General features: G+C 35.4%; 1 protein-coding gene and 1 pseudogene across 1 annotated transcript; both read left to right on the top strand.

Annotated features, from left to right (window-relative positions):
• The first annotated feature begins 2,124 nt into the window (after positions 1 to 2,124).
• LOC143645551 (olfactory receptor 5AN6-like) lies at positions 2,125 to 3,055 on the top strand (annotated as a pseudogene).
• A 5,344-nt stretch (positions 3,056 to 8,399) lies between these two features.
• Positions 8,400 to 9,338, top strand: LOC143645550 (olfactory receptor 5AN1-like). Its single transcript, XM_077114845.1, has one exon. It carries the CDS (start codon positions 8,400 to 8,402, stop codon positions 9,336 to 9,338), a length of 939 nt encoding a protein of 312 aa, XP_076970960.1.
• The last annotated feature ends 16,561 nt before the right edge of the window (positions 9,339 to 25,899 follow it).

Raw genomic sequence — 25,899 nt, 5'->3', positions numbered from 1 at the left:
TTCATCTTGTGGAGACAGCCATTTATTTTAATCCCTATTCATCAATGCAGGTTGTAAACTTGATTAGATTATTTCAGTGGATATGTGACATGCCCAGTTCTGGATATTAACCTTTGATTAGTTTTCTGGAATCCTTTAAAAGAGGGAGCATTTTGGAGAAAGCAACAGAGCCATGAGAACTGGGAGAGCCCACCCAGCCAGAGACCTTTGGAGATGAAGAAGGAAAATGCCCCCAGGGGAGCTTCATGAAATAAGAATCCTGGAGAGAAAGTTAGGAAATGTTATGTTCACCATGTGTCTTTCCAGTTGAGAGGGAAACTGTGAATTTTATCAGCCTTTCTTGAGTGAAGGTAACCTCTTGTTGGTACCTTAATTAGGACACTTTTATTGACTTACTTTAATTGGGATATTTGCATGCCTTAGAACTGTGAACTTGCAATTTAATAAATGCCCCTTTTAAAAGCCATTCTGTTTCTGGTATATCACATCCCATCAGCTAGCAAACCAGAATGAATATTTTTTTATTCTCATGTTTACTTGATGTTTCCCAGTGTAAAAGAAAGCCAATTATTACACTAATTATCTCAAATGAGACATTGTAAAGTAATTGAAAGTGTGTACAACAATCATTTGCCCCCATTCAGTGGTGCTATTTTAAACAATGATGTTCAGCAGGAAACTGAAGTGGCAGGTGCTTGGTTATAAAATGTCCCCTGTTCGCAAAGCAAACAGGACAGTTTCTACATCATGTATTCAAGTCTTCATTTACAATAACTCGTGTTTTCTGTTTTCTATTTGGGAGGCACATGTGACTGAAAAGTTTAGCTACTCAATTTTATCCAACTACTACACAAAAAGCACAGATGGTGTCAACACTGCAAGCTTTGGAGGGCTGAGAGAGTAGACATAATTATCTATGGCAGATTAAACTGTTTAGCTTGAAAATGTTGTTTTTCTCTCTTAAAAGAAATACATTTCTGTAGGACCTTTCATCTAATTTTGCTTGACTGGGTTCAGAAGAATCTTCCACAAATTTAAAATGTTACAACCATAAAGTATACTGTTTCATTATACAAGTAGAAGACCTTGGAACATCAACTAATTGAAAAGAGTAAACACAATTGTTTCCTAAATGACACTGAAGAAAATCCTGATGCAAGTGGCACCATTTATTCCAAATGTTTCTGACAAAAGAAAATTATACAGTGATGTTCATAGGACAACTTTTAAGGAGATGAATCCTTTAATACTGTACATATTTAAATGTCAAATACATCATTGAAAGGTTAAAATAAGATCATGCATTATTACCTCTAAGAATATCATATGCATGAGAATTACCTCCCAATTTTTGTGACAGTATTTCAAATGGAAGCAATTTTTTAAACAAAAACAATCCAGTTTCTCTGCTGTATTAAGTATATAATTTTAAGAAATTTAAGTGTTTACTGATAAACAATCTTAGTACACTGATGATTGATAGAAAATGTCAACTGTGCAATTTTAAACGTCTCCTCTTTAAAAAAACACCCAAAATACATAGCCTCTGTGCAAAGAAAAGTATATAATTGTGGATATCATATTTGATTATCATACATGGTTATTTTCTACTTTATTCATTCTTTTGATGGCATTAATTTGAAAACTAAAGTTTATGTTTGGTTCAGCTGCATTTATGGCACAAGATCTAATCTTCAAAACCTGAAACCAACTTTCCTTTAGTGTAACAGCAATCTATTTTCAGCAGAAATATTTTGTGTTAATGATTTGTTGAACAAAATGCTCTAATTCTAATTTATACTCACTAGTAAAATTTTTACAAAAGGGTTATGTATGCATACAAAGATCTTTCACTCTCCCCCATCCTACATTTTAAGGACTTTTCCTCCCATTTAATTTCTGAAGTTCAGGAGATCCAGAAAGGTTTCTATGTGATTTAGATGGGATTCTTTATTCTAATTGACTATAAAAGCTAAGTATAAGACGCAATAATTCTTATTTCAGGCTCTTACAGTGCCCCCAAATTTGTTATGTGATAAATATATACATTTAGTTTTAATAGTCTGAGCAAAGTGGAATTACAAGGAATTTATTTTCCTCTTTCCATAATATTTCAGGAGTAACATGGCAATGGCTGAAGAAGGCAACAGCATTACAGTTAATAGATTGACACTCTTGGGATTCTCTGAACTTCCAAAGCTCTCAGTTGTCCTCTTTTCAACATTCCCTGGGATCTACCTCATGACAATGTCCTGGAACCTGGGTTTCATCATCCTTCTCAAGATGGATTCTCACCTGCCCACACCCATGTACTCCTTCTTCAATAAACTTTCCTTCTTAGATATCTGCTATGTTTCCACCACAACAGCCAAAATGCCCTCAGACATCTTTCAGGAGTAGAAATCCATCTCCCTTATGGGATGTGCCATGCAGTACATTTCTTTGCAAATGTGGCTCTGACTGAGTTCTGTCTGCAGCTATGGCTCATGACTGAAATGCTGCCATTTGTAACTCTGTCTATACAGCCATCACGTCTCCCACCCTCTGTGTGCAAACGGTGGCAGGATCTTTTATAACTGGATTCTTTAGCTCAATAATGCAAGTGTGTGGCTTACTTTGGCTCCATTGCTATGGGCCAAATGTCATTCAACCACTTCTTCCATGACCTGCCTCAACTAATGACCCTGTTCTGCTCTGACACATTTGTCTTACAAGTCATCATCTCTGACACATTTGTCTTACAAGTCATCATCTCGGTGATCACAGTGGTCTTTGGATTTGCATCTGTCCTGGTTATCATGACATCCTATGGTCATATCATTGTCACCATTCTGAAGATCAGTTCAGCTGGAGAAAGGTCCAAGTGCCAAGGCCATGTTAGGTGAGAAGCCATAGGTCATCTATTATGGCTCTGGCATCTTTGTGTCCTATCTCAGATGATTTTCCTTACCAAAAGAAGCTGGCTTCTGCTGTGTACAATGTGGTGATCCCCATATTGTATCCCATTATCTATAGCCTAAGAAACAAGGAAATCAAAGACACACTAAATAGATAGAAGATGAGAATATTCTCATGGCATTATTGATTATGGGATATCTTTTAGGGCAAGAATACAAAGTAAACAGTGTCTGAAAATTGTAAATGATAAAAGTTGTTACTGGAAATGGTTAGAGAGAAGGAAGACATTTTTGATGGCTAATCTTGACAAGTATTTGTAGTTCATAGACATATTTTATTGCAATAATGTTCTAGCCTTGATCTAGGAAAATTTCCAAATTTCTTTTCTATCCTAATAACAACTACCAGGTTAATTTTTCAGAGCAAGTTTTTTTTTCTTTTTCAAGAATCCCCAGGATTTTCTTCCTAATTTTGGTTCGTCTAAATAAATATTTGTTTCTATTGGGAATTATTATAGTGATTCCACAGAGAGAATAGCAGCTGAACCATCTCGAAGGGAGTATACTGCCAAATGGAAAAATATACTTCTAATGACTTAACATTTATTCTGAAGACATAGTGCTTTCCCTTCCCTGAATAGACCATAATGTAAAAGTAAGAAAAGATCACCCTTAAGTCCTTCCCCAGTACCCCAATCCTCATGCCAATTAACAAATATCCTGAACTCCAATAAATTTAAGAAGAAGTCTTTAACATGGAACCTTGGACAAACTTCAGTGTGACTCAAAATCCAGTAAAATTATGTGAATATGTAGCAAGCAGTTTCATTTAGGAGAGTCAAGGATCTTGTGTCCCTCAGATTTTGAAAGGAAATAGTGACCAAAGGAGAACAGCAATTATACACTTCATCCTACAAATTTCTTTAGTAATTTCATACCAAGACTCTCAACACCTATGTCTCCCACCTGGCAGCTGTGGCAGCCTCCTATAACTCAGCCTTCTCTGTGTACATGCATCCCACCTCTAGGCACACTGTGGAGTATTACATGTTTTCTCAGTATTCCATGTCATCCTTATCTTTATGTTAAACCCTCTGACCTACAGTTTGTTTAATAAGGAGAGGGCAATAAAGGGTAATAAAGAGTGTGAAAATTTATCTCAGTAAAAATATTACTTAAGTGAGTTGTATTTTCCCTCTCAGGAAGATGGAAGTAAGAATGTGCATTTGACTTTTTCAGGTTACATGAACAGCTAAGCAAAGACCAAAAGTGAAAACCTGTTTTCCGTGATTCCTGGTACCATCATGATTGGTTAATACCATCTGTCTGAGGCAGTGACACTGACATTGTATACAATTCAAATGACCTGTCTCTTAGAGATTAACCAAGGTAGATAAAATTCGAAGGGAGACAATGCTCTGAAAAGAGTAACACTGGTAAATATTGTATATATAGAACTAAGAGGAACCCAGAGTGCCAAGTAATGTGTTCTTTCCATTCCTGATTTTCTTTATTTCTTCTATATTCTTTTATTGTTAAACAGTTTGTATATTCCAATAAATTAGAATCATGATTAAAATTAAATATATTGAAAACTAAAAGCAATTGTCTATTCATTAATCTGAAAATGAAAGAGATAGGGTGAGAGAGAGAGAGAGAAAAATGGGTAATGTGGAGGAAGAGGAAGACTTGGAGTGATTAGTCCCAAGGTACATTGTTTTCTCTACTTTACACCTTGAACCTATGGAAGAAAAAGAAATTCTGAGAAAGAGATGGGAAACAGAAAGCATAGTTGAAAGTGGGTACCTTTGAAGTCAAGGTTTAGGGAGATTTTGAAAAGCTAGGGAGAAGTCAAAGTTTAGATATTTCAGAGTATACGTTGTCTGGAGCATGCCCCAAAGTAGCACCTCTGAGCTGTGCCAGACCTCAAGAAGGATGTTGAGGCATGTCTAATGAAACAGAAAATGGGCTCCAGAGTTCCAAACCCTCTAGAATATCTAATGCCTTAAGTTTGAGAACAGAGCAGCAGAGCCACCGTAACTGGGGACAAAACGGAAATTCAGAGTCAGTGACCAGAACTTAAAACTTTTTGACAAATCTATTTTTACCATGCTGGAGATCATGGTCCAGGTTTCATGCATATATCCTCATCATTTTTACAACATTTTATGTGTTATATGTTTTTTTTAACAACACTGGATGCTATATATGCTTTTATTGCATATATTTGATGATTTGTTATTCCCATGAGAATCTTGCAGGTAATAAATTATCCCATTTACAAGTGTAACATAGAGCGTATTGAGGCTTACCAAGTTTTTTAGTATAGGCAACGATCTAACTCAAATCTCACAGAGTTTGATTTTTGGAACATAAATGGTCTTACTGACCAAATGGATTCCCTTCGTTGTTCTTCCACTGTGCGTAAATATCATACTCAGTGTTATTTCTTCAAAAGTTGGTAAAGAAGCTGGTCATTTGAAATGATTAAATCATTACAGTCCTTCTTAGAGAGAACATACAAGTACTATCCTATTTTTGTTTCTTAGTTCCTCAATTTCCTCATTAATGCACAACAGGTAATGTCCTTTATGGTCTACAGGCTGATGTGATGAGTGAATCAAGTAAGGTACATGAGAAGATATTTGTATGTATCAGTTTAAAGTAAAAGTGTTTTGTAAACAGTGAAATTACATACAATATAATAATATATTATCATATATCATATAATAATATATATGTCATCCTGAGCAAACCCCATAGCTTCTCTGGCTTCAAATCCCTCTCTTTAAAATTGAGGGTATTGAGCTAGACTATCTATAGGCTATTTCTAGTGCAAATGACTTCAAAATAACAAAGAAAAGCCCACAAACATGATGGAAGCACAGGGAAGTGAGGGAAGGATCCAGCAGGGACATGGCAAGTGGGGTATGAAACCTGTGGGGAGAAATCTCCATGACAACTCTGAAACCAGAAAGAAATTGTCTGGGGAGTATATTCTCTCTAATTGCCTTTCCTCCTCTCACCTTTGTTCTTAGCCATGCATTTAAGAGAATCCTTCTTTGTGCGAATCTCTCCTGCTCTTATTTGTTATAGGACAGCTATTTTCATGCCAAAATGGCAGATATTGGGGTGCAGTAAGGCCCACATGGAAAATTCCTTTGGAAAAGAAATGAGAAATTATAATTTTGTAAAGAACCCTGCATTCTTGTGGGCTCTGGATTAAATTCAGAAGGCAGGAGCTAGTGAGGCCAGAGGATTCTACATCGTCTCATCATCTTCCATTAGAATCTATGTGGAGCACAGTTTCTGATCAACAATCTCTAGTTTAATTATTTTTTGTGGAATCCTCACCTCCACACACTCTTCTGAGAACTATTACTCATGTTCTGTTAATGTCCTTAACTTAATTCTCTAAGAATTTTTTTTTATTCCAAACTTTGATGAAAAGAATAACATCAATATAAAATTTCAGGTGATACTCTGAGGTCAGATAGGGGCTGGAATACTAGTTCTGCAATTTCTTAAGAATGTGACCTTGAACTCTGTTTCTATCTGTTTTTTAACCTGTAAACAGGAAATGGGAGCCTCTAGAATTAAATGAAATGATGCTGTAAAACCTGACATACTGTAAAAGTTGAGCTAAATCAAAAATAATTTTCTGGGTTTAAGAGAAAAGATATTTTTAAAATGCATTTCTATGTTTCCCAACATCTCCTGCTCTTCTAACTTAATTTTTGCCCCTGAGGATTTTGTTTTTGAAATAATAATAATTTGATTTCCATTTAAGGACACAATTTGGACTTCATAATTTTTGTGTACAAGAGACAAACTGAGTCACTGTTCACATAATGTTATCTAATGATAGAAGAAAGTAGTCATGTACGATTTCATTAGGTCTTTTCAAAGTCTTTACATATCTCTCCAGTGTCATGTTTAAAGACCCTGGGGATCTGGAGACAATAGACTGAGGAACACAGGTATCAGAGATGCCCACTCCAAGCACAGGTAGTGTTGGTCCAACTGTCCCTTCTTATCTGCCTTTGCTTACATCGCTCTTATTCATTAAGAAAAATCCCCTGGGTTTCTTTACCTCACTTTAAATCTGGTACATGCTAGAAAATTCACAATGTCCCTATCCCATCAGGCTTGCAAGAGGTATCAGATATGCATTTTACTATAGTAAAATTTCTATATGCTTTTCATTTCAGCTATGTTTTCTTCTCCAGATTGCACGGTGAAACATGAAAGGAATTAATCAAAGAGAGTGAGTGTATACAGATCTTTATTTCTTTTCCCTCTTACCCACCACATTTTAACAGAAATTCTTGGATACATTTCATCATGAATGACAAAAACAATCCACAGCTCCTCACTCTTCTGGGTATGTTTGGGTACATGGACTTCATTTAATGATGGCTTCCTCTCTCATTGAATTATATTTAAAGGTGAAAATTTTAGAGTAAGTAATTACTTAACAGTTTGACTCATTTTCATCTGGTTGATCACTATTAATCCTAGCACAGTTGAAATTGTCAGCCATGGGGTTCTCTAAGCCAACTACAGTTGAACTGTTATGATGTATTGAACTGTGTTGGATCACTTGAATCATTTCTTCTTAAAACTCTCTCATAACTTTGTACTTCAAGGGATCTTATAGGCTTCACTTTATTATGAGTAAACCTGTTTTTAGCATGTTTAGGTCTCAGGGACACTTTCATAAAGAGAGAGCATATGACCCCAAACTCAACTTAACTGCAGTTCTTTGCTATTTTCCAAAGGCAATTGCCCTAACATTCAGACAATAGTTCAGGCCAATAGTGAACTAAACTCATGCATCTTTAGAATGCTTAATATTAAGTCCACCATAGGGGACTGGTTCAATAAATTTACCAGGTACACATGGTCCTGGTAATTTATCAGAATTAAAATTTATGATGTTATTTTTCAGGCCAGTTTACAGATGTTGCATTAAATATACTTGTAGAGGTTTGGAAAGTTACCATAAAGTGGGACTACAATATTCTCAAGAATAAAAAAAAACATTTTAGAAATATCATTGAAAATCTAGGAAAGCAGGTCTATTTCAAAATTATTCTAGGAAGATGCCACTTATACAGGTATGATGATAAAATAACAGTTGTATTTTGATTTAGAGTTCTATAAAAGCATTTAATTTAACCAAAGATCTCTACCTTATGTTTAATAATCATAGCATTTCTAATAGAAGAGTTTTTTTAAGCTTCAATCCCAGTTCTTCAATATTACTCTTAATTCTATAGGAGCACATAAATTATTTTTGACTCTTAAAGTGCTGAATAGTGACTTCTTGACTACTTTGAAATTAAAAGATGGATTCTTCTCATCAGAACACCATCAAGGTATTTATTTTCAAGAGATAAATTGAGGAGAAGCTTAACACATGCAAAAATGGTGCAGTCATAGTACCTGACTCAGCAATTATTTCGTTGTTTTCTTTCGGATTTTGGAAGCACTGAGTTAATGACTCTAGAAGGAAATAGTACAGAGATCACCTATTTCATCCTCCTGGGATTCTCAGATTTTCCCAGGATCTTAGCAGCACTCTTTGTTATATTCCTGGTGACCTACATCACAACTGTGACCTGGAACTTGTGTCTCATCATCTTAATAAGGATGGATTCCCACCTACACACACCCATGTATTTCTTCCTCAGTAACCTGTCCTTCATAGATATTTGTTATATTACTTCCACAACCCCAAGAATGCTCCTCACCTTTTTCCAGAAGCAGCAAACAGTTACATTTTTGGGCTGCATGGTTCAGTATTTCATCTTTTCAACCATGGGACTGAGCGATGCTTGTCTCCTGACTGCCATGGCTTATGACCGATATGCTGCCATTTGTAAGCCATTGCTTTATTCATCCATCATGTCACCCAGCCTCTGCGGTTGGATGGCACTTGGAGCCTATTTGGCTGGACTCTGTGGTTCTTTATCCCAGTTGTGTGCCTTGCTTCAGCTCCATTTCTGTGGTCCTAATGTTATCAACCACTTCTTCTGTGACATGCCTCAATTGTTAAACTTGTCCTGCACAGACACTTTTTTTGCACAAGTCATTCTTGCTATATTATCGATGACCTATGGGATAATAAATGTTCTAATTATACTGATATCTTATATCTACATTGTTATGTCCATCATGAAGATCACTTCAGCTAAAGGCAGGTCTAAGGTTTTCAACATCTGTGCTTCTCACATGACAGCTGTTTCCCTCTTCTACACATCAGTTATCTATGTCTATTTGAGTTCCAGCACCAGTGGTTCTTCCAGCTTTGACAGGATTGCATCAGTCTTATACACTGTGGTAATTCCCATGTTAAATCCAGTGATTTACAGTCTGAGGAACAGAGACATTAAAGATGCTTTGAAGAGGTTGCAAAAGAAGAGAGGATGCTTCTAAGATCATAGTTGTGAGATGAGTGATAGATTTGGCAAGTCAAGAGCAATCACCTGAACCCAAAATAGTATGCATACAAATAGAAATTAATGAAATTCACAAAGCTTATATATAAGGACACAATTTGAAACAGTTAATATGCCATTAAGGACAAAAATATGAGGTAATATCACAGAAAAACTTCATCTTTAAGTCTCAAAGGTTCATTATGTTTACCCTATTTCTGGGTAATGAAATAGATGTATTAATATAACCACAAGTATTTGGGAAACCCAAGGTTTAGAAGTTCTTTTCCTCTTTATCCCCTCTTAGGTCTCAATATCAGGCCTCGTAATTAGGAATTGGTATTGCCAAAGTCCCACAAGGGTCTAGAAGTCTTGTCTCCTAAATATTCTAATGCAGCATAATGCAGACATATGGTGGCCATTAATTTTTCTGTGTTTCTGAGCTGAAGAGAATGAACAGAGGAAGGGGATGTCATTTTATTGGCCTGGTTGTGATTCCTGGAAAAACCAATATTTGACACCTAAGGTTTGCCTAAGATTCTCTTAGTGGTAATCATCTAAAGTTTTTTTATCATGTCCACCTATTGATTAGCCCAAGCATAAGGAGCGGAATGTGATTTGAATAATTTAAAAGAATGGAAAGAGGGGTATGGTCCTTCATTGTCATTTATTCTGAGTCTGATGATTTAATCTTCATATGTGTAACTCATTGGGAATTCTGATGAGAGTTGATTCCAAGCCCATCTCACATCCTGTAGTAAAATCTGGTATTTTGGCCCTCTAACCTCTATTTTGCTTCTCATTGAAACCAGAAAATGTAAGCTTAGCTGACATTGCTGATGGCATCACACTAACAGATCATTTCTGATATTTCAAATTTCTGTGCAAAGTTTGTACGAGGAGATAAATTTTAATGTGTAATAATACATTTCCATATTGTCACTGAATAGATGTACTGAATATTCAATGCTGCAGGGACTAAGAAACAGCAAGGAAAAATGGTATAATTATTTCTTGTTGTCTGTGTTGCGTGTTCGGTGTTCTAGATATTTACATTTGTAAAGAATGATACATTTGACTGAATGAATTACTTTAATACTGATATTTTCCAGTAACCACAAAGAAGAGTTTGTGGATAAATGGGGTTCTTGACTCTGACCAGTTTCTGAAATCTGTAATTTGAACATGAAATAAGCTTGTGATTTCAACTTTCTGTTTAAAAAGAAGAAGATGATATCTTACAAAACTGGCTATTGATTTGCCAGATTTCCAAGACTTGAGAACGCTGATAAAAACCAGGGTTCATTACATTTGCTTATTTTGGGGAATCACTGAATATTTAATATTGCCTTGGACCTCAATTTGGACAACTCACATGGTTTATTCTGTTAAAATAAGGGCTGTAAATAAAGAGGTAATAATAAGGGCTGTAAATAAAGTGGTAATAGAAACATTTGCCAAATCTTTATGATTTTGCACATCACCAGGTCTGAGAGAAGGAAGATTGTATCTCCCCTGGGTGAGAATATGAGAGTTCTCATATTGCACAAGAAGATAGTGCAACATGAATAAAGCATATGTGGCCTTCAATTCAGGCATAGGTATGTTTTATCTTAACACTATTCTTTAGAAATGTATAAAAATTTGTGAGAAATTTGTTTCTAAAGGGTTCATATTGCTTTAGTATAAACAGACCTCTGCTTGGTGTTATTGGAGGGCATTTCCATAATATTTGTACAGACCTATGTCTGTTGGTGTAAATGAAACCACTGGCAATCTGGACAAAGGGGGACACAAAAGGGACAAATTGGAGTTTGCAGAGTGAGTACCATGGAAGCTTGGGTCTGAAGCAAAGAAACCATGCCCAGGAGAGTGGACCCACCCATAGGAGTGATGACATGTAAAAACTTGACTTTTATTTTGCATAGCATAGAGAAAGTATATTCATTTACTTAGTGTCAGTTTATGTTCTAAATCTTTTTACTCTGCATACAAAAATTTCGTTAAATGCCACTAAACACCAGCTCAAACAGACTCATAAACATACTAAAAGTATACCATTTAAAAAGATATTAAAAAGAGGGTACATTCACTCAAGAAAGACTGATCATTTCTAGGGTTTTTGTCACATGTAAAGGCACATGGCAATGTCCAATGTCATTCTCTCCCAGCTTCTCTCTTAGCATCTTCAAATGTCTCTGCCAGTTCTTCAAGTATATTGTGCTTTCTCCAAATGTTTCTCTCTTAAAGAAATCCCGTAAGTGGATTAAGACACACCTTGAGTGGATAGGGTCACAACTCCATGGAAATAGTTTAATCAAAAGGTCCCACCCAACAATAGGTCTGCCCACACAAGATTTGACTAGAAGAACACGGCCTTTCTGTTGTACATGCGGTTTCAAACCAGAACAAAAGATATACCAGAAATGGTTGAGCTGTAATCCAGTAGTCCTGATCTTTGATAATGATTATATGGCTATGTAGAGAAAAAGTCAGTTGCCTGTGTTTGTATGGATCTACTTCTGGCTGTTTTATTCTGTTCCACTGATCTACACATCTATCTCTGACAACACTACACCATCTTTGTTAACTTACCATTATTGTTTGTCTTTAAATTGGGTAGAATACAATACTAGAGGCAAATAAGAGGGGTATATATTGGATGTGGGATGTTTGGGTTTCTCTTTTTTTTTTAATTTCTTCTGAAGTAATTCAAACTTTCTGAAATTGGCCATGGTGAAGAATGTATAACTATGTGATGATATCGTGAACTGTTGTATACTGTGGATGTGTTATAAGGTGTCTGAATATAACTCAATAAAATCACATTTGAAAAAAACTATCAACAATGAAAAGACCCGGAATGGATGGCTTCATTGGTGACTTTTACCAAACATTCAAGAAAGAACTAACACCTTCCTGCTCCAACTCTTTGAACACATTCTGTGTTCATGGATTTGAAGACTAAATGCTGTTAAGATGTGAATTCTACTCAAATTGATCTACAAATTCAATGAAATACAAATCACAGTTTCAACAGAGTACTTTGCAGAAGTAGAGAAGCTAATTATCAATTTTTGAAGGGTAAAGGGACCTTGAATAGTCGGAAACATCTTTAAAAAGAAGAATGAAGTAGAAAGTATCATGCTTCCTAACTTTAAAGCATATTGTAAAGCCACAGTAGTCAAAATTGCATTGTACTGGCAGATAAATAGATGTATTGATTAATGGAATTTGGCTGGTAGCTCAGAAATAGACTTTCAGATTTATGGCCAATTAATACTTCATTCCACTTGCAAGTTCATTCAACTCCTCAGTTTATGATATTGGGGGGACTTTAAGACTGAAAACATTACAAGGGATAAAGAAAGTCATTATAAACTAAAAAAAGTAATTAAAGAAGTAAACATAAAGATTTTAAATATAAATGCACCTATCAGCAGACCCCAAAATATCTGAAGAAAATATTGACAGATATGGAAGGAAAAATAGATGGTTCTACATTAATAGTGAAAAACTTCAAAACACTATTTTCAATAATGGGTAGAACATCTATACAGAAGATCAATAGCAAATAGATGATTTGAACAATACTCTAACCCACTAAACCTAATAGACATTTATAGAACATTTCTTCAAACAGCAACAGAGTACACATTCTTCTCTAGTGCACATGGATCATTAGACATGATAAACACAACTTAGTTCCAAACCAAGTCCCAGTAAATTGAAAATTATTGAAAGCATGCAATGTATTTTCTCTACCCATTATGGAAGGAATCTAGAATTTAACTAAAGACAGAGAATTGGAAATTTTAAAAATACATGGATAATAAACAATGGACTCCAAAAAAACAATGGGCCAAAGAAGAAATCAATAGGAAAATTATGAAGTATCTTGAGGTGAATTAAAAGGAAAACATAACACAGAAAATCTTATTGGATTTGGCAAAGGCAGAGATAAGAAGGAATTAATAGCTTGTTACATGCTTACATTATAAAGAAGAAATGTCTCAAACTAGAGATCTAAACTGACAAATGATGGATCTAGAAAGAGAAGTGAAAATTAGAATCAAAGGAAGCAAAGACAAGCTAAAGAAGTAAGAAAAATAGAATCACAAAGTTAAATATTGGTTCTTTGAAAAATTAATGAAGTTGAAAAATCTATAGACACATTGATGAAGAAAAGGAGAAAAGATATATAATTAAATCAGAAATTAAAATGGGGGCAACATTACCAACACCACTGAATAAAAGGTATAGAACAGGATACTATACAAAACTGTATACCAATAAATTACATAATCTAGATGAAGAAATTCTTAGAAACACAGAAACTACTACACTGACTCAAGAAGGAAGAGAAGATATCAACAAACTAATAACTAGCAGAGATTGTATGAGTAATCAAAAAACATCCCACAAAGAAAACCCCAGGACCAGATGGCTTCATTGGGCAATTTTACCAATATTTCAAAACGATTTGACACCAATCCTGCTCAAACACTGCAAAAAATTATCGAGGAGTGAACACTGCCTAACTCATTCTATGAGGCTAATATCACCTTCATGTATGTGTTAATTTGCAAGCTGCCAGAATGCATTATACCATAACTGGATGGCTTTATAAAGGGGAATTAAATAAATTATATGTTTACAATTCTAAGCCTTTAAAATTGTCCAAACTAAAACACCAACAATAGGTTAGCTTCACTCAAGGAAGGCCAATAGGTCAGGACCACCTCTTTCAGTTGGGTGGTCAGCCATGTGGCTGGTAAGAGCTAGTCCCTTGTTTCTGGTATCCATTGGCTTCAGCTTCTGTTCCTGTGTGAGTTCCTCACATTGGTTCTCGAAAGTTGGCTTTCATCTCTTCTTTACCCTTGGCTCTGTCGAGATTTTGGCTTACTTATCATCTCATGGCGACATCTGTTGGGTTACAAGCATCTCCAAATATGTATGTCTCTGTTCTCCAAGTGTTGGCATCTGTGTCAGTTCTTCTCTGTAGTCTCTGTCAGTTCTGTTGTTTCTGTTGGCTCTGTTGATTCTGTTGCCTCTGTCATTTCTGTCAGCTCTGAAGTTTCTCTCCAAAATGCTCCTCTTTCAAAGGATTCCAGTAAATTAATCAAGACCCACCTGGAATGATTGGAGTCACATCTTCATATAATCAATGGTCACACCCACAATTGGGTGTGTAACATGTTCATGAAATAATATAACCAAAAGTTTCTGCCTTACAATATTGAGTTAAGATTAAGAGAAATGGCTGTCCCTACAGGATTGAATCACGTTTAAAACATGGCTTATCTAGGGGTACATAATACTTTAAAACTGGCACAATATCAAAACTTCACAAGATACCATAAGGAAAGAAAATTACTGATGGATATCGTCTATGATGAAAGATGCAAACATCAACAAAATGCAAAAAAACCAAGTCCACCAGTACATGAAAATAATTATGCACCATGACCTTGTGGGATTTAATAAAGGTATGCAAGGATGGTTCAACAAAGGAAAATCAGATAATGTAATATGCAATGTTAATTGAATGGAAGGAATAAAGCACATAAACACTTAAATTGATGCAGAAAGGGCATTTGACAAAACATAGCACACTTTCCTCTTAAGAACATATTTTAAACTAAGAATTGAGTGAAATTTCTTCAACATATTGAAGGCTTAAGTTAAAAACTCATAATTACCATTTACAAGAAAGTAAATTAATATAATATGCCACATCAATAAATTAAAGGGAAAAATTACATAATCAGCTCAACTGATGCAAAATAGGCATTTGAGAAATTCAGCATCCTTTCTTCATATAAACATTTCAAAGGATAGAAATAAAAGGAAACTTCCTCAACATGATGAAGGCAATGCATGAAAAATCCACAACTAAAACAACAATAAATGAGGAAAGTCTGAAAACTTTCCCTATAAAATCTGAAACAAGACAAGGATACCCAATATCACCATTATTATTCAACACTGTTCAGAAAGCTCTAGCTAGAGCAATTAGGGAAAAAAAAAAGAAGCAAAGAAAATATAAATTGGACAGGAAGAACTAAAACACACTGTTTACAAATGACATGATCCTATATTTAGAAAACTGCAAAGTCTACAGTAAATCTACTAGAGCTGTTGTCTAAATTCTGAGATGCTGAGCTCTTTGTGTATAACTTGGTAGTTCCATTAAACCCTGGGTATCTGTGTGACAACGAGACTTAGAGTTGGATTTCTACAGCTCTGATAGTCAGTATTACTCCACATGTCAACTGATAAGAAGCTAAAAGAGATCAAACCTCAGTTAGAGATATGAATGAAATAGACTAAGGTAAATCAGAGTACAGGTGAAAGGATGATATTGACTATTTTAAATTTTCAACTTCTGTGGGAGACCAAAGGAAGAGATTTTATTTGGTACAAAATCTACATTTTTCTGTAGCACACTATCTAACGTAGCCTGTATGATCAGCTTATTTAAAGAACATAATTACATGGAACCTAGATTAGGGAATAAGATCTTGTTATTTTGTACATATTAATGTAGTACCCTGGTACAACACAGAGTATTTGGGGAAGAAAATTTTAAAAATATTTCCAAAATCCCCTTGAGGGAATGGGGAAATATGGAACTATTAATCTTCCCTACTTAAGGAATTCCTGATACTCTCTCAAAAATTAAGGACTCCTAATTTAATATGCTAAGTACCCAATTTCAGGATTTATCCTTATGAATATTATTTCTTCAAAGGAAAAGCTAAGTCTAGTTATAATTATACCTAAGAGTCCCCCACCCCAGAATCTCTTTTGTTGCTTAGATGTCGGTTGTCTCTCTAAGCCAAGTCTACAAATAAACTCACTAACCTCTTCCACTATGAGAGATATGACTCCCAGTGATACAAGTCTCCCAGGTAGCATGGTACCATGGCACCATGACTTACAGAGATGAGCACGGCCCTGGCATCATGGAACTGAGAAAGCATTCTTGACCAATATGGGAAAGAGAATGAACCAAAATAACATTTCAATGGCTAACAGATTTCAAATCAAGTCAAGAGGTCATTCTGGAAGTTATTCTTATGCATTATATAGATGTTCTTTTTGTTTTATAGTGTATTAGAATAGCTGGAGAAATACTTGGAAATGTGGAACTATAACCAAGTAGTTCTTATTCCTGATGATGATTGAATAAGTATATAGTGTTTATGATGTGATCATGTGACTTTGAAAATCTTGAGACAGACACACCCTTTATACAGTGATTGAACATGTGAGTAATAAAGTAGAAAGAAATGAAAGAAAGAAAGGAAGGAAGGAAGGAAGAAGGAGGTATAATGGGTATGGGATGTTTCGGCTGTTGTTTTTTATTTTTATTATTTTGGAGTAATCAAGATGCTCTAAAATTGATTGTGGTGAATGCACCACTATATGATAACAATGCAGAATGTTTATTGTATATTTTGCATGGATTATATTGAAAGAGAATATATCTCAATAAAATGGTATTTTAAAAAATAAAAGGATATCCTTGGTCACCACTGTTATTCAATACTTTAGTGAAGATTCTTGCCAGAGCAATTGGTTGATAGAAGAAATTTAACACAGCCAAATAGGAGCAGAAGAAGTAAAAATTTCCTAGTTGCAGATAATGTGATCCTGTGTACAAAAAATAATCCAAAGTAAATCTCTTAGAGCTAATAAATGGACCCAGCAAAGTGGTGGGGTACACTATTAATATCTAAAACTCAGTACAGTTTCTAAATACAAGTAATGAACAATTGGAAGTAGAAATAAAGAAAAAAACCCATTCATAATAACAGTGAAAAGAATCAAATAATTAGGATGAAATCTATTCAAAAATGTAAAGGACTAGTTCTACAGAAAACTGCAAAATATTGCAGAAAGAACTCGAAGAATACGTAAATAAATTGAAGGGCATTCCAAGTATAACTAGGAAGACAGACTAAATATCATTATGATATGAATATCACCAAAAACAATTTATAAATTTAATGCAATCCCAATAAAAATTTCAACAGCCTTTATTGCACAAGTGGAAAGCCAACTATCAAATTTTTATGAAAGGGTTAAAGATCCCAAAGCAAAAACTATCTCAAAGAAGGAGAATGAGTTGGAGGACTCACGCTTTCAGATCTTAAAATTTATTAAAAGCCCATATAAATCACACAGAATGGCAAGCACAGACATAGAGACAAATGGAATCAAAGTGTGAGCTCATAAAATGACCCTCACTTCTGTGACCAACTGATTTTTGACAAGATGTCAAAGGTCACACCATTGTGAAAATGATTTTTTCAACAAATGATGCTGTGAAAGCTGGATCTCCATTTGCAAAATAGGAAGAATGATCCTTGCCTCATATCATCTACCAAAATAAAAAAAAGGACAAAGGCCTAAATATAAGGGCCAGTACTACAAACTCCTAGAAGAAAATGTGGAGAAGCATCTTCAGGACCTATGTTAAGCAATGGCTTATTAAAACTTGCACCCAAAGCACAAGAAACAAAAGAAAAAAATGAATGGGACCTCAACAGATTAAAAAACTTCTGAACCTCAAAGGACTTCATCACAAAATTAAAACAACAGCCTACACAATGGGAAAAAATATTTGGAAAACACCTCCAATAAATTTTAATATCCAGAATATATCAAGAAATTCTTCATCCTAATAAAAAGACAAAAATTAATTTTAAAATGGGCAAAAGACTGGGATACACGCTGAAAAAGGTATGCTAATGGCCAACACAGGAAAAGATCCTCAACACAATTACCCATCAGGGAAAAGCAAATCAAAACCCACAAAAATACCATTTCACTCATATGAGAATGACTATTATTAAAAATAAATGGAGGGCAGTATAACAGTGGCTCAGTGGCAGAATTCTTGCCTGTTATGCCAGAAAACAGGTTTCAAATCTCGGTGCCTGCCAATGCAAAACAAAACAAAACAAAACAAACAAAAATAAATGGGAAAAAAGTGTTGGAGAGGATAGAGAGAAATAGGAACATTCATTCATTGCTGGTAGAAATGTAAAATGGTCTTTCCACCATAGAACACAGTTTGGCAATTCCTCAAAAGCTAACTATAGATCTACCATATGACTGAGCAATACCACTAATGGGTATGTACCCAAAATAATTGGATGCAGGAACTCAAACAGATATTTTCACACCAAGGTTCATAGCACCATTATTCACAGTTGTCAAAAGATGGAAACAACCCACGTGTCTATCAACCAATGAACAGAAATATAAAATGTGGGTATGGTATAAATATGCAATGAAATATTTTCTGCCATGAAAAGGAATGGATTCCACAAGCATACAACAACGTGGATGAACCTTTAAGGTAGCTTGTTGAGCAGACTATGCCAGACACAAAAGCCAGACTAATATATGATCTCACTGATTTGAAACAATTGCCCAAAGTAAACTCGTAGATTCAGAATCTAGATAAAGGGTTACCAGAGGATGGGGAGGAGATAAGAAATGAGAATTTAAGGCTTAAAATGTAAAGGATTCCTATTTGGGATGATGGAAATGTTTTGTTAATGGATGGTGCTGATAGTAGTGCAACATTATGAAAGCAATTAACAGCACTAAAACAAATATCTGATTATGATTTTTTAAATGTTAGATTGTACTTATGGTAACAAAGTGAAAATGTTTTGAAAAATCTCGGGAATAACACAAAACATAGAGTAAACCACAAGATAAACCATGAACCTTAACTAATAGTAAAATTTAAAAACTGGATTATCATCAATTATTACAAATGTTCCCTACAAATGCATGTTTTTATTGGTGCATTGGAGTATGTATGTGAATCCAGTATTTTATCCATGCTTGTTATGTAAATGTATAACATCTCTAAAATAAAAAAGAAAGCATATCATGAAGAGCCAACAAATGGAGCAAAGACTCAAAAATAAAAGTCAGAAATATCAAACTACTAGAAGACAACTTCTTCAAGAACTTGTGTTAAGCAATAGTTTTTTTAGAATTAATATCCAGACAGAAGTAAGAAGAGATAAAAAGATAAATGGGACTTCATCAAAATTTAAAACTTATTCCACCAAAGGACTACAGAAGATGACTTGGCAGTTCCTCAGTAAGTCAAGCATAGAATTCACATAGGACCCAGCAACCCCATTTCTAGATATATACCTGAAAATATTGAAATCAAAGACTCAGATTATTTGCACGCTGATTTTCACAGCAGAATTATTCACAATGGTCAAAAGATGGCAGGAACACAAGGGTCCATCAATTGATAAATGGAGAAACAAAATATGATATGTAGACACAATATAATAGTATTTAGTCATAAAACCTGAATTTCTGATACATGGGTGAAACTTGACGAACTATGTTGAGTGAAATAAGCCAGACAGAAAGGAACAAATATATGAAATATTTAGAAAAAGCAACTCATAGAATACAGTTTACCATGGGTGCATGGAGGGATAGGGAACAGGGTGTATATTAACTAGGATTCTCTAGAGAAACAAAGTCAACAGGATATTTCCATAGATACACTATTTATGAAAGTGTCTCTTGTAACCATGGGAATATAGAGTCAAAGATGTGTAGGGCAGTCTGTAAGCTGGTAATTCCAGTGAAGTTTCTTAACGAACTTTCAGGAGAGACTGGCTGTACAACCATGGGAATGGAAAAGTCCAAAATCTGTAGGGCAGGCTGTGAATCTGGCAACTCCAATGAAGGGTCTGGATGAATTCTACAAGGAAGGCTTACCGGCAGAAACAGGAAGAGTGACCATCTCTTCTGAACCCTCCTTAAAAACATTATGGTGATTACATTAGACATCACTCATGGCAGAATACGCTCCCTTTAGCTGATTACAAATACAATCAGCTGTGGATGCAGCCAATGTAATCATGATTTAAGTACATCAAATGTCTTTGTGGCCACAGACAGGCCAGTGCTTCCCTGATGAGATGACTGGGCACCACCACTTGACCAAGGTGGCACATGAACCTGACCATGACAGGGTGTTAATGCTTAAAATGCAGAGTGTGCATTTAAGATTTTGGAAAAATTTGGGTAATGGATGGTGGGGATGCTAGCACAACATTACGAACATAATTATATCACTGAAATATATATTTGAATGTGGTTAAAAGGTGAAATTTTGGTTGTATATATGTTACTAAAACAAAAATTTAAATATTCATGGGACTGTAAAGCATTATGGTGCACTATAATGAACAGTAAAATTATAAAAACATGCTTTTATCAATTGTAGCAAGTATACCACAATAATGCAAATTGTTAATGATAGGGTGATATATAGATGAAATCTGTATTTTAATCATGATTTTTCTCTAAGTCAAAAATTTCTATAATTAAAATAAAAAATACATAGTGAAGAAAAGCATGAAAATACGTGATCACAAAATGCAGTTTTTGAAACAGAACATGTTGAATTAAATATATAAGCAAATAAGTACACATTAACATCAAGGAAAAGTACATGATTTCCACATGGTAATTCCTGCACATTGAGATTATGATTGATTTCATTTTTCTCATTATGCACACACATCTTATCTACAAATATTATGGCAAGAGTGTATATTTAACTATTGTTCTAGTTTGCTAATGGCCAGAATATAATACATCATCAGAATGGCTTTAAAAGGGAGAATTTTTTGAGTTGCAAGTTTATAGTTCTAAGGCCGTGGAAATGTCCCAATTTAAGCAAGTCCATAAAAACGTCCAAATTAAGGCACCGATAAGAGTTGATCTTCAGTCAAGAAAGGGTTTCTCCCTCAACTAGAAATGCATATGGTGACCAAAATGACATCTGCTAGCTTTTTCTCCGGGCTTCTTGTTTCATGAAGCTCCCCTGTGGGCATTTTCTTCTCTCCAAAGGTCTCTGGCTGCATGGGCTTTCGTGGTTCTTGTGATCCTAGGGACTCTCTCCAAAATGTTTTCTTTTTTACAGAATTCCAGTAAACTAATCAAAGTCCAGCTGGAATGGATGGGGTCACATCTCCCTCTAATCAAAGGCTAATACCCACAATTGGGCATGTTACATCTTCATGGATATAACCTAATCAAATTTCCAACATACAGTGCTGAATAAGGAATAAAAGAAACTGTCTCCACCAGATGGATTGGGATTAAAACATGTCATTTCAAGGGTACACAATCCTCTCATACCGGCAGAACTATTAAGGAAAAATCAGGGTTTTTGTATTTCACAAAATACACAGTACCTATAATTGATATTTAAAATTTTTAGAGATGAAATGAATCACATAAAAAAGTCATAAAATATATGCAAGTAGAATATGAAGAGGAAAAGGGCCTCAGTAAAAGAAAATGGCTTTATAAACAAATTGCTTAAACTTTAGATGCAGTGGTTTTTATAAACCTCAGCCTTCTGTAGAAATGATCAGTGAATAAAATGGTAGAAATATATTTACAATGAAATAATTGACTCTACTTCTCACAAAGGTGTACAAGCCAGAATCTAAACATTTCTCCAGTGTACTTATGGTGAGATTGCTGTTTCTGTAATTATAGGAAGAAGAGAGTGACAGGAAGGCTTGGCTAAGCAGTGAGATAAATCCTTTTTGAGGTCTGCTACCCATATCTGGACATTTGCCCAAGCCCGTCCTACTGGGCTCTTTAGTGTCTTGCATTCCTATACTCTGTATAAGACAATAAAAGATAGTTTGTACCCGTTTCTCTCCAACCATTCTGATACTCAATTATTGCAGAAATTCCAAAAAGTGGAAACATTATTATTATTATTGTTGTTGTTATTATTATTATTATTATTACTACTATTTAGAGGGAGTTCTGTTCTTGGGAGATGTACAAGTTTCATAAAAGATTTTCTGAGAAGTTTGGGACCCTGAAGTTGTTTTTAAGTCTCATGAAGGCAAAGCATTTCTAGTATTCATTTCTATGTTTTCTATAGAAATCCTCTGAAAACCTTGTAAACTTCTGAATAATATTATCCAGTGAAGTCCATGGGTCAGTAGCTGCACCCAAATTATATTCTCAGATGTAATCCTCCAGTGTGGTTTCTTTCTTTGCCTCCTCATCCTCGGGCCTTGATTTCTCAAGACAATGGTGACCACCTTGAGAATACCTGAGACTTGAAATGGGAAGGCCAAGTCCTTAGTCATCTCTCTGACTTAGGTGGAGTCACTCTGTTCAAAGGAGAATTATTATTGGGCCTTTGTTGATCAATATACTTTTTCAATATTATCTACAGTTATTGGGGGGAAGAAGAATTCAGTTTTCTCAAAACATCAAGTCCAAATTAATGATTGTATTCTCTTTGATTTTTGCTCTAAAGTCAGTCAATACTTGTGTGAGTATTGCTAGAGGCAGACAGTGGTGGTCAAAAAACTCTTTAATCTGAAATTTTCCAGGCACTTTACTTAGAACGTCAGGTTAAGAGGGCCTGTGATCTGACCTCTAACTTACTACCGGTGGCAATTTACTGCATATTTTCTGAAAAGATAATAGATTTCTCCAGCCTCAATTCACTCATATCATTTTTCTTCCTACCTGTTGCCCAATCATTAGATACCCCCAGTGGTAGCATGCTGCTTCAAGATCTTAATTTCTGTAGTGCAAGATTATGAAGTGGAAGCCTACATCATATTGTCCTGCATGTTTTTACGCTGCTACACTTTTATAACATTTTAGTGTATGCAGAATATCATTCAAAAAATCCATAAGACAAGGAGCACCACTATATCAACGAATTCTGTTAAGAAATATGCTTTTATTTTATTTTTGAAATTCCATGACTCCATTCCTTTTGATCTCCCATGCAAAGGCAACTACTCTGCCACATTTTCTTTTTTATTGCTTTTCTTTTCTTAAGAGTTTTAACTTATTTCTCTAGAAGAAAGATATATAATAAAAGGAATATAGTTTCAATTGTAACAGGGTAATGGCATCACTCAATATAATCAATCAGTCAAAAGAAGTCAGGAAAGAATAGAAAGGGAAATAGAACAGAGGGAGAAATTTTCAAAAAAAAAACACAATAAAAATGGCCAACTCAAATGAAAATATAAAAGGGATAAACTTAAATGTAAAAGCACCAATCATTTCACTTACAAAGCAAAGATTAGCAACCCAGATTTAAAAACATCCAATGTTATATTGTTTGACAGAGCCAGATCTATTATAAGTTAAAGAATGAAAAACTATGCCATAAAAGTAATAACAAAATATAAGGTGGTGAGCATATAATAGCATCATTTCAAACTGAAAAACTTCAGGGAAAACACATTATTAAGACTAAAGTGCGCCACTTTATAATACAAAATATTCACCAGGAAATGATATTATTTCTGAATTTTATATGCAGAATAATGTATTATCAAATGACAAAATATAAACATTCAGAAATTATAAGAGAAATGGACATATCCATAATCACATTTGAAGTTCTTTAAAACATATATCTCTGAGTAATTTATAAACAGTTACAAAATGAAAGATTATCTTCAAGGTTTGACAAATTAGTACACATGAAAACACTTACAAAATGCACATTCTTTTCAAGCACACACAGAAAATTTGTAAAATACATATTTAAATTAGCAAGATAACGCTAAAACTTAAAAGGAGATGCAAAGCACCCATGATATTTGAGACCTCTTGAACATAAGCAAAGTGAAAAAATGTATCCAACCACGTATCAAGGCTTCCTGCACATATATGGTAATTAAATTAGATAATTAGTGGCATAGGGTTATCCCGGACCCTGATCAGATCCCACACTGGACATGTGATTTAACACAGTGGTATGTAGTCAGCAGAACAGTTCTGAAAGTAATGTCATCTTAATACACAGAAGCTGGTCAAGTAACTTTGAAGAAAGAAAGAACAGTAATTGGACTTCCCTCCATCGCATGTCACAAAGAAAATCAACATTTTATTTTCCATGTACATTATAGATCTAAATTGAAAAGCATCTTTAACAACGTTTCATATACATATTTGCGTGTGTGTGTGTGTGTGTTCATAATAATTAAGAGACTAAATCATGTCTTGGAACTAGGGAACAATTTTCTACACAGTAAACAATGACCATGAAGACTAAAAATAAATTTAACTACATTAAAATTAAGAACTTATTTTCATCGAAGGCAGTAACAAAATGCTAAAGTACAAAACATCAAGGATGGAAAAAGATATTTCTAACATATTCAAGCGCAAAGGCCCATATTAGGAATATATAAAGCTTTTCAAATGATCATTTCAAATAATAAAAACAGGCAATCCAATAAAAAGGCAGTCATTCAAAAACGTTTGGGCATACTATGAGCTGGACCTTGGCCAGGAATCCAATTACTGTCTGGACACCATAAGCCTCCACGTGAAACAGGCAGCCCTGATGATGTTCTCAGTCCCTGGATTGTAATATCAGTTGGCTCTTTATCTTAAGAGTCCTTGAAATATCTACACACACCCTTTTCCCTAGTGCACAGTTGCAAGCTTCAATGGACATATGTCCACCAAGCAAGGGCTGGGGGAATGTTACTTGTTGCATTCTCCCTCCTGAGGACCTGTCTCTCTACTTAGGACATCTGAGCATCAGCCACAAGAGGAAGTAAGCAAGAGCTAGTTGATGTCAACCAATCTCTCTTGACAGCCATCCTAGTGTTAATGCAGTGGATGCATGAATAGATTAGCAATGGTGGCAGCAATGAAAGCTCAGAATGGACACAGTAGCATGAATTCCCCTTTACCAAAGCTGATCTTGGTAGAGCTGCTACTGAACATTTGATCTGCCAGTAACTGAGACCAATGCAGAGCCTTCAAAGTAACACTGTCCTTCAAGGAAACCAACCATACATTCAATAGCAAACTGAATATGTGGGATCCTTTTCACCCTATACAGAGAAATGATTCATATTAATAGGAGCATAAAATATTCTGGATACAGGTTTTCCTTTTCTGATCACAGGGCCTCAACTGGCACTTTATCTTATGGTCCACATAGGGTTTGATCAACTGACACATGTTCCACATAACATCACACTAGCCCAAAGTAGTTGCATTAAAGCAGAGGATGTACAGCAGTGGAGACATGACCATGGAATACCCAAATGCTCTCACATACCATATTATCCAGAAACTGCTGACCTGATGTTGCAATGGAGTAAATTTTGAAGGAACAGCTATGGTCTCACTCAGATGATACTCCATGTTTTAATTTCCTAGGCTGCTCAAGCAAATTCTATGAAATAGGTAAGGTTTAAAAATGGAAACTTACTCTTTCTCCGCCGGACCGCCGCGCGGCGCACGCGCCCCGCAGCAGCCGAGCCGCCCGACCTCCCTACCCCCTCTCTTTCTCCGCCGGACCCCCGCGCGGCGCACACGCCCCACAGCAGCCGAGCCGCCCGACCTCCCTACCCCCTCTCTTTCTCCGCCGGACCGCCGCGCGGCGCACGCGCCCCGCAGCAGCCGAGCCGCCCGACCTCCCTACCCCCTCTCTTTCTCCGCCGGACCGCCGCGCGGCGTACGCGCCC

Source organism: Tamandua tetradactyla, chromosome 9 (genome assembly GCF_023851605.1).
Source record: "Tamandua tetradactyla isolate mTamTet1 chromosome 9, mTamTet1.pri, whole genome shotgun sequence".
NCBI lineage: Eukaryota > Metazoa > Chordata > Mammalia > Pilosa > Myrmecophagidae > Tamandua > Tamandua tetradactyla.
This window is presented reverse-complemented; position numbering and strand designations above follow the sequence as displayed.

Coding starts and splice junctions, on each gene's coding strand:
- LOC143645550 (XM_077114845.1), top strand. CDS start 8,400: ATGACTCTAGAAGGAAATAGTACAGAGATCACCTATTTCATCCTCCTG.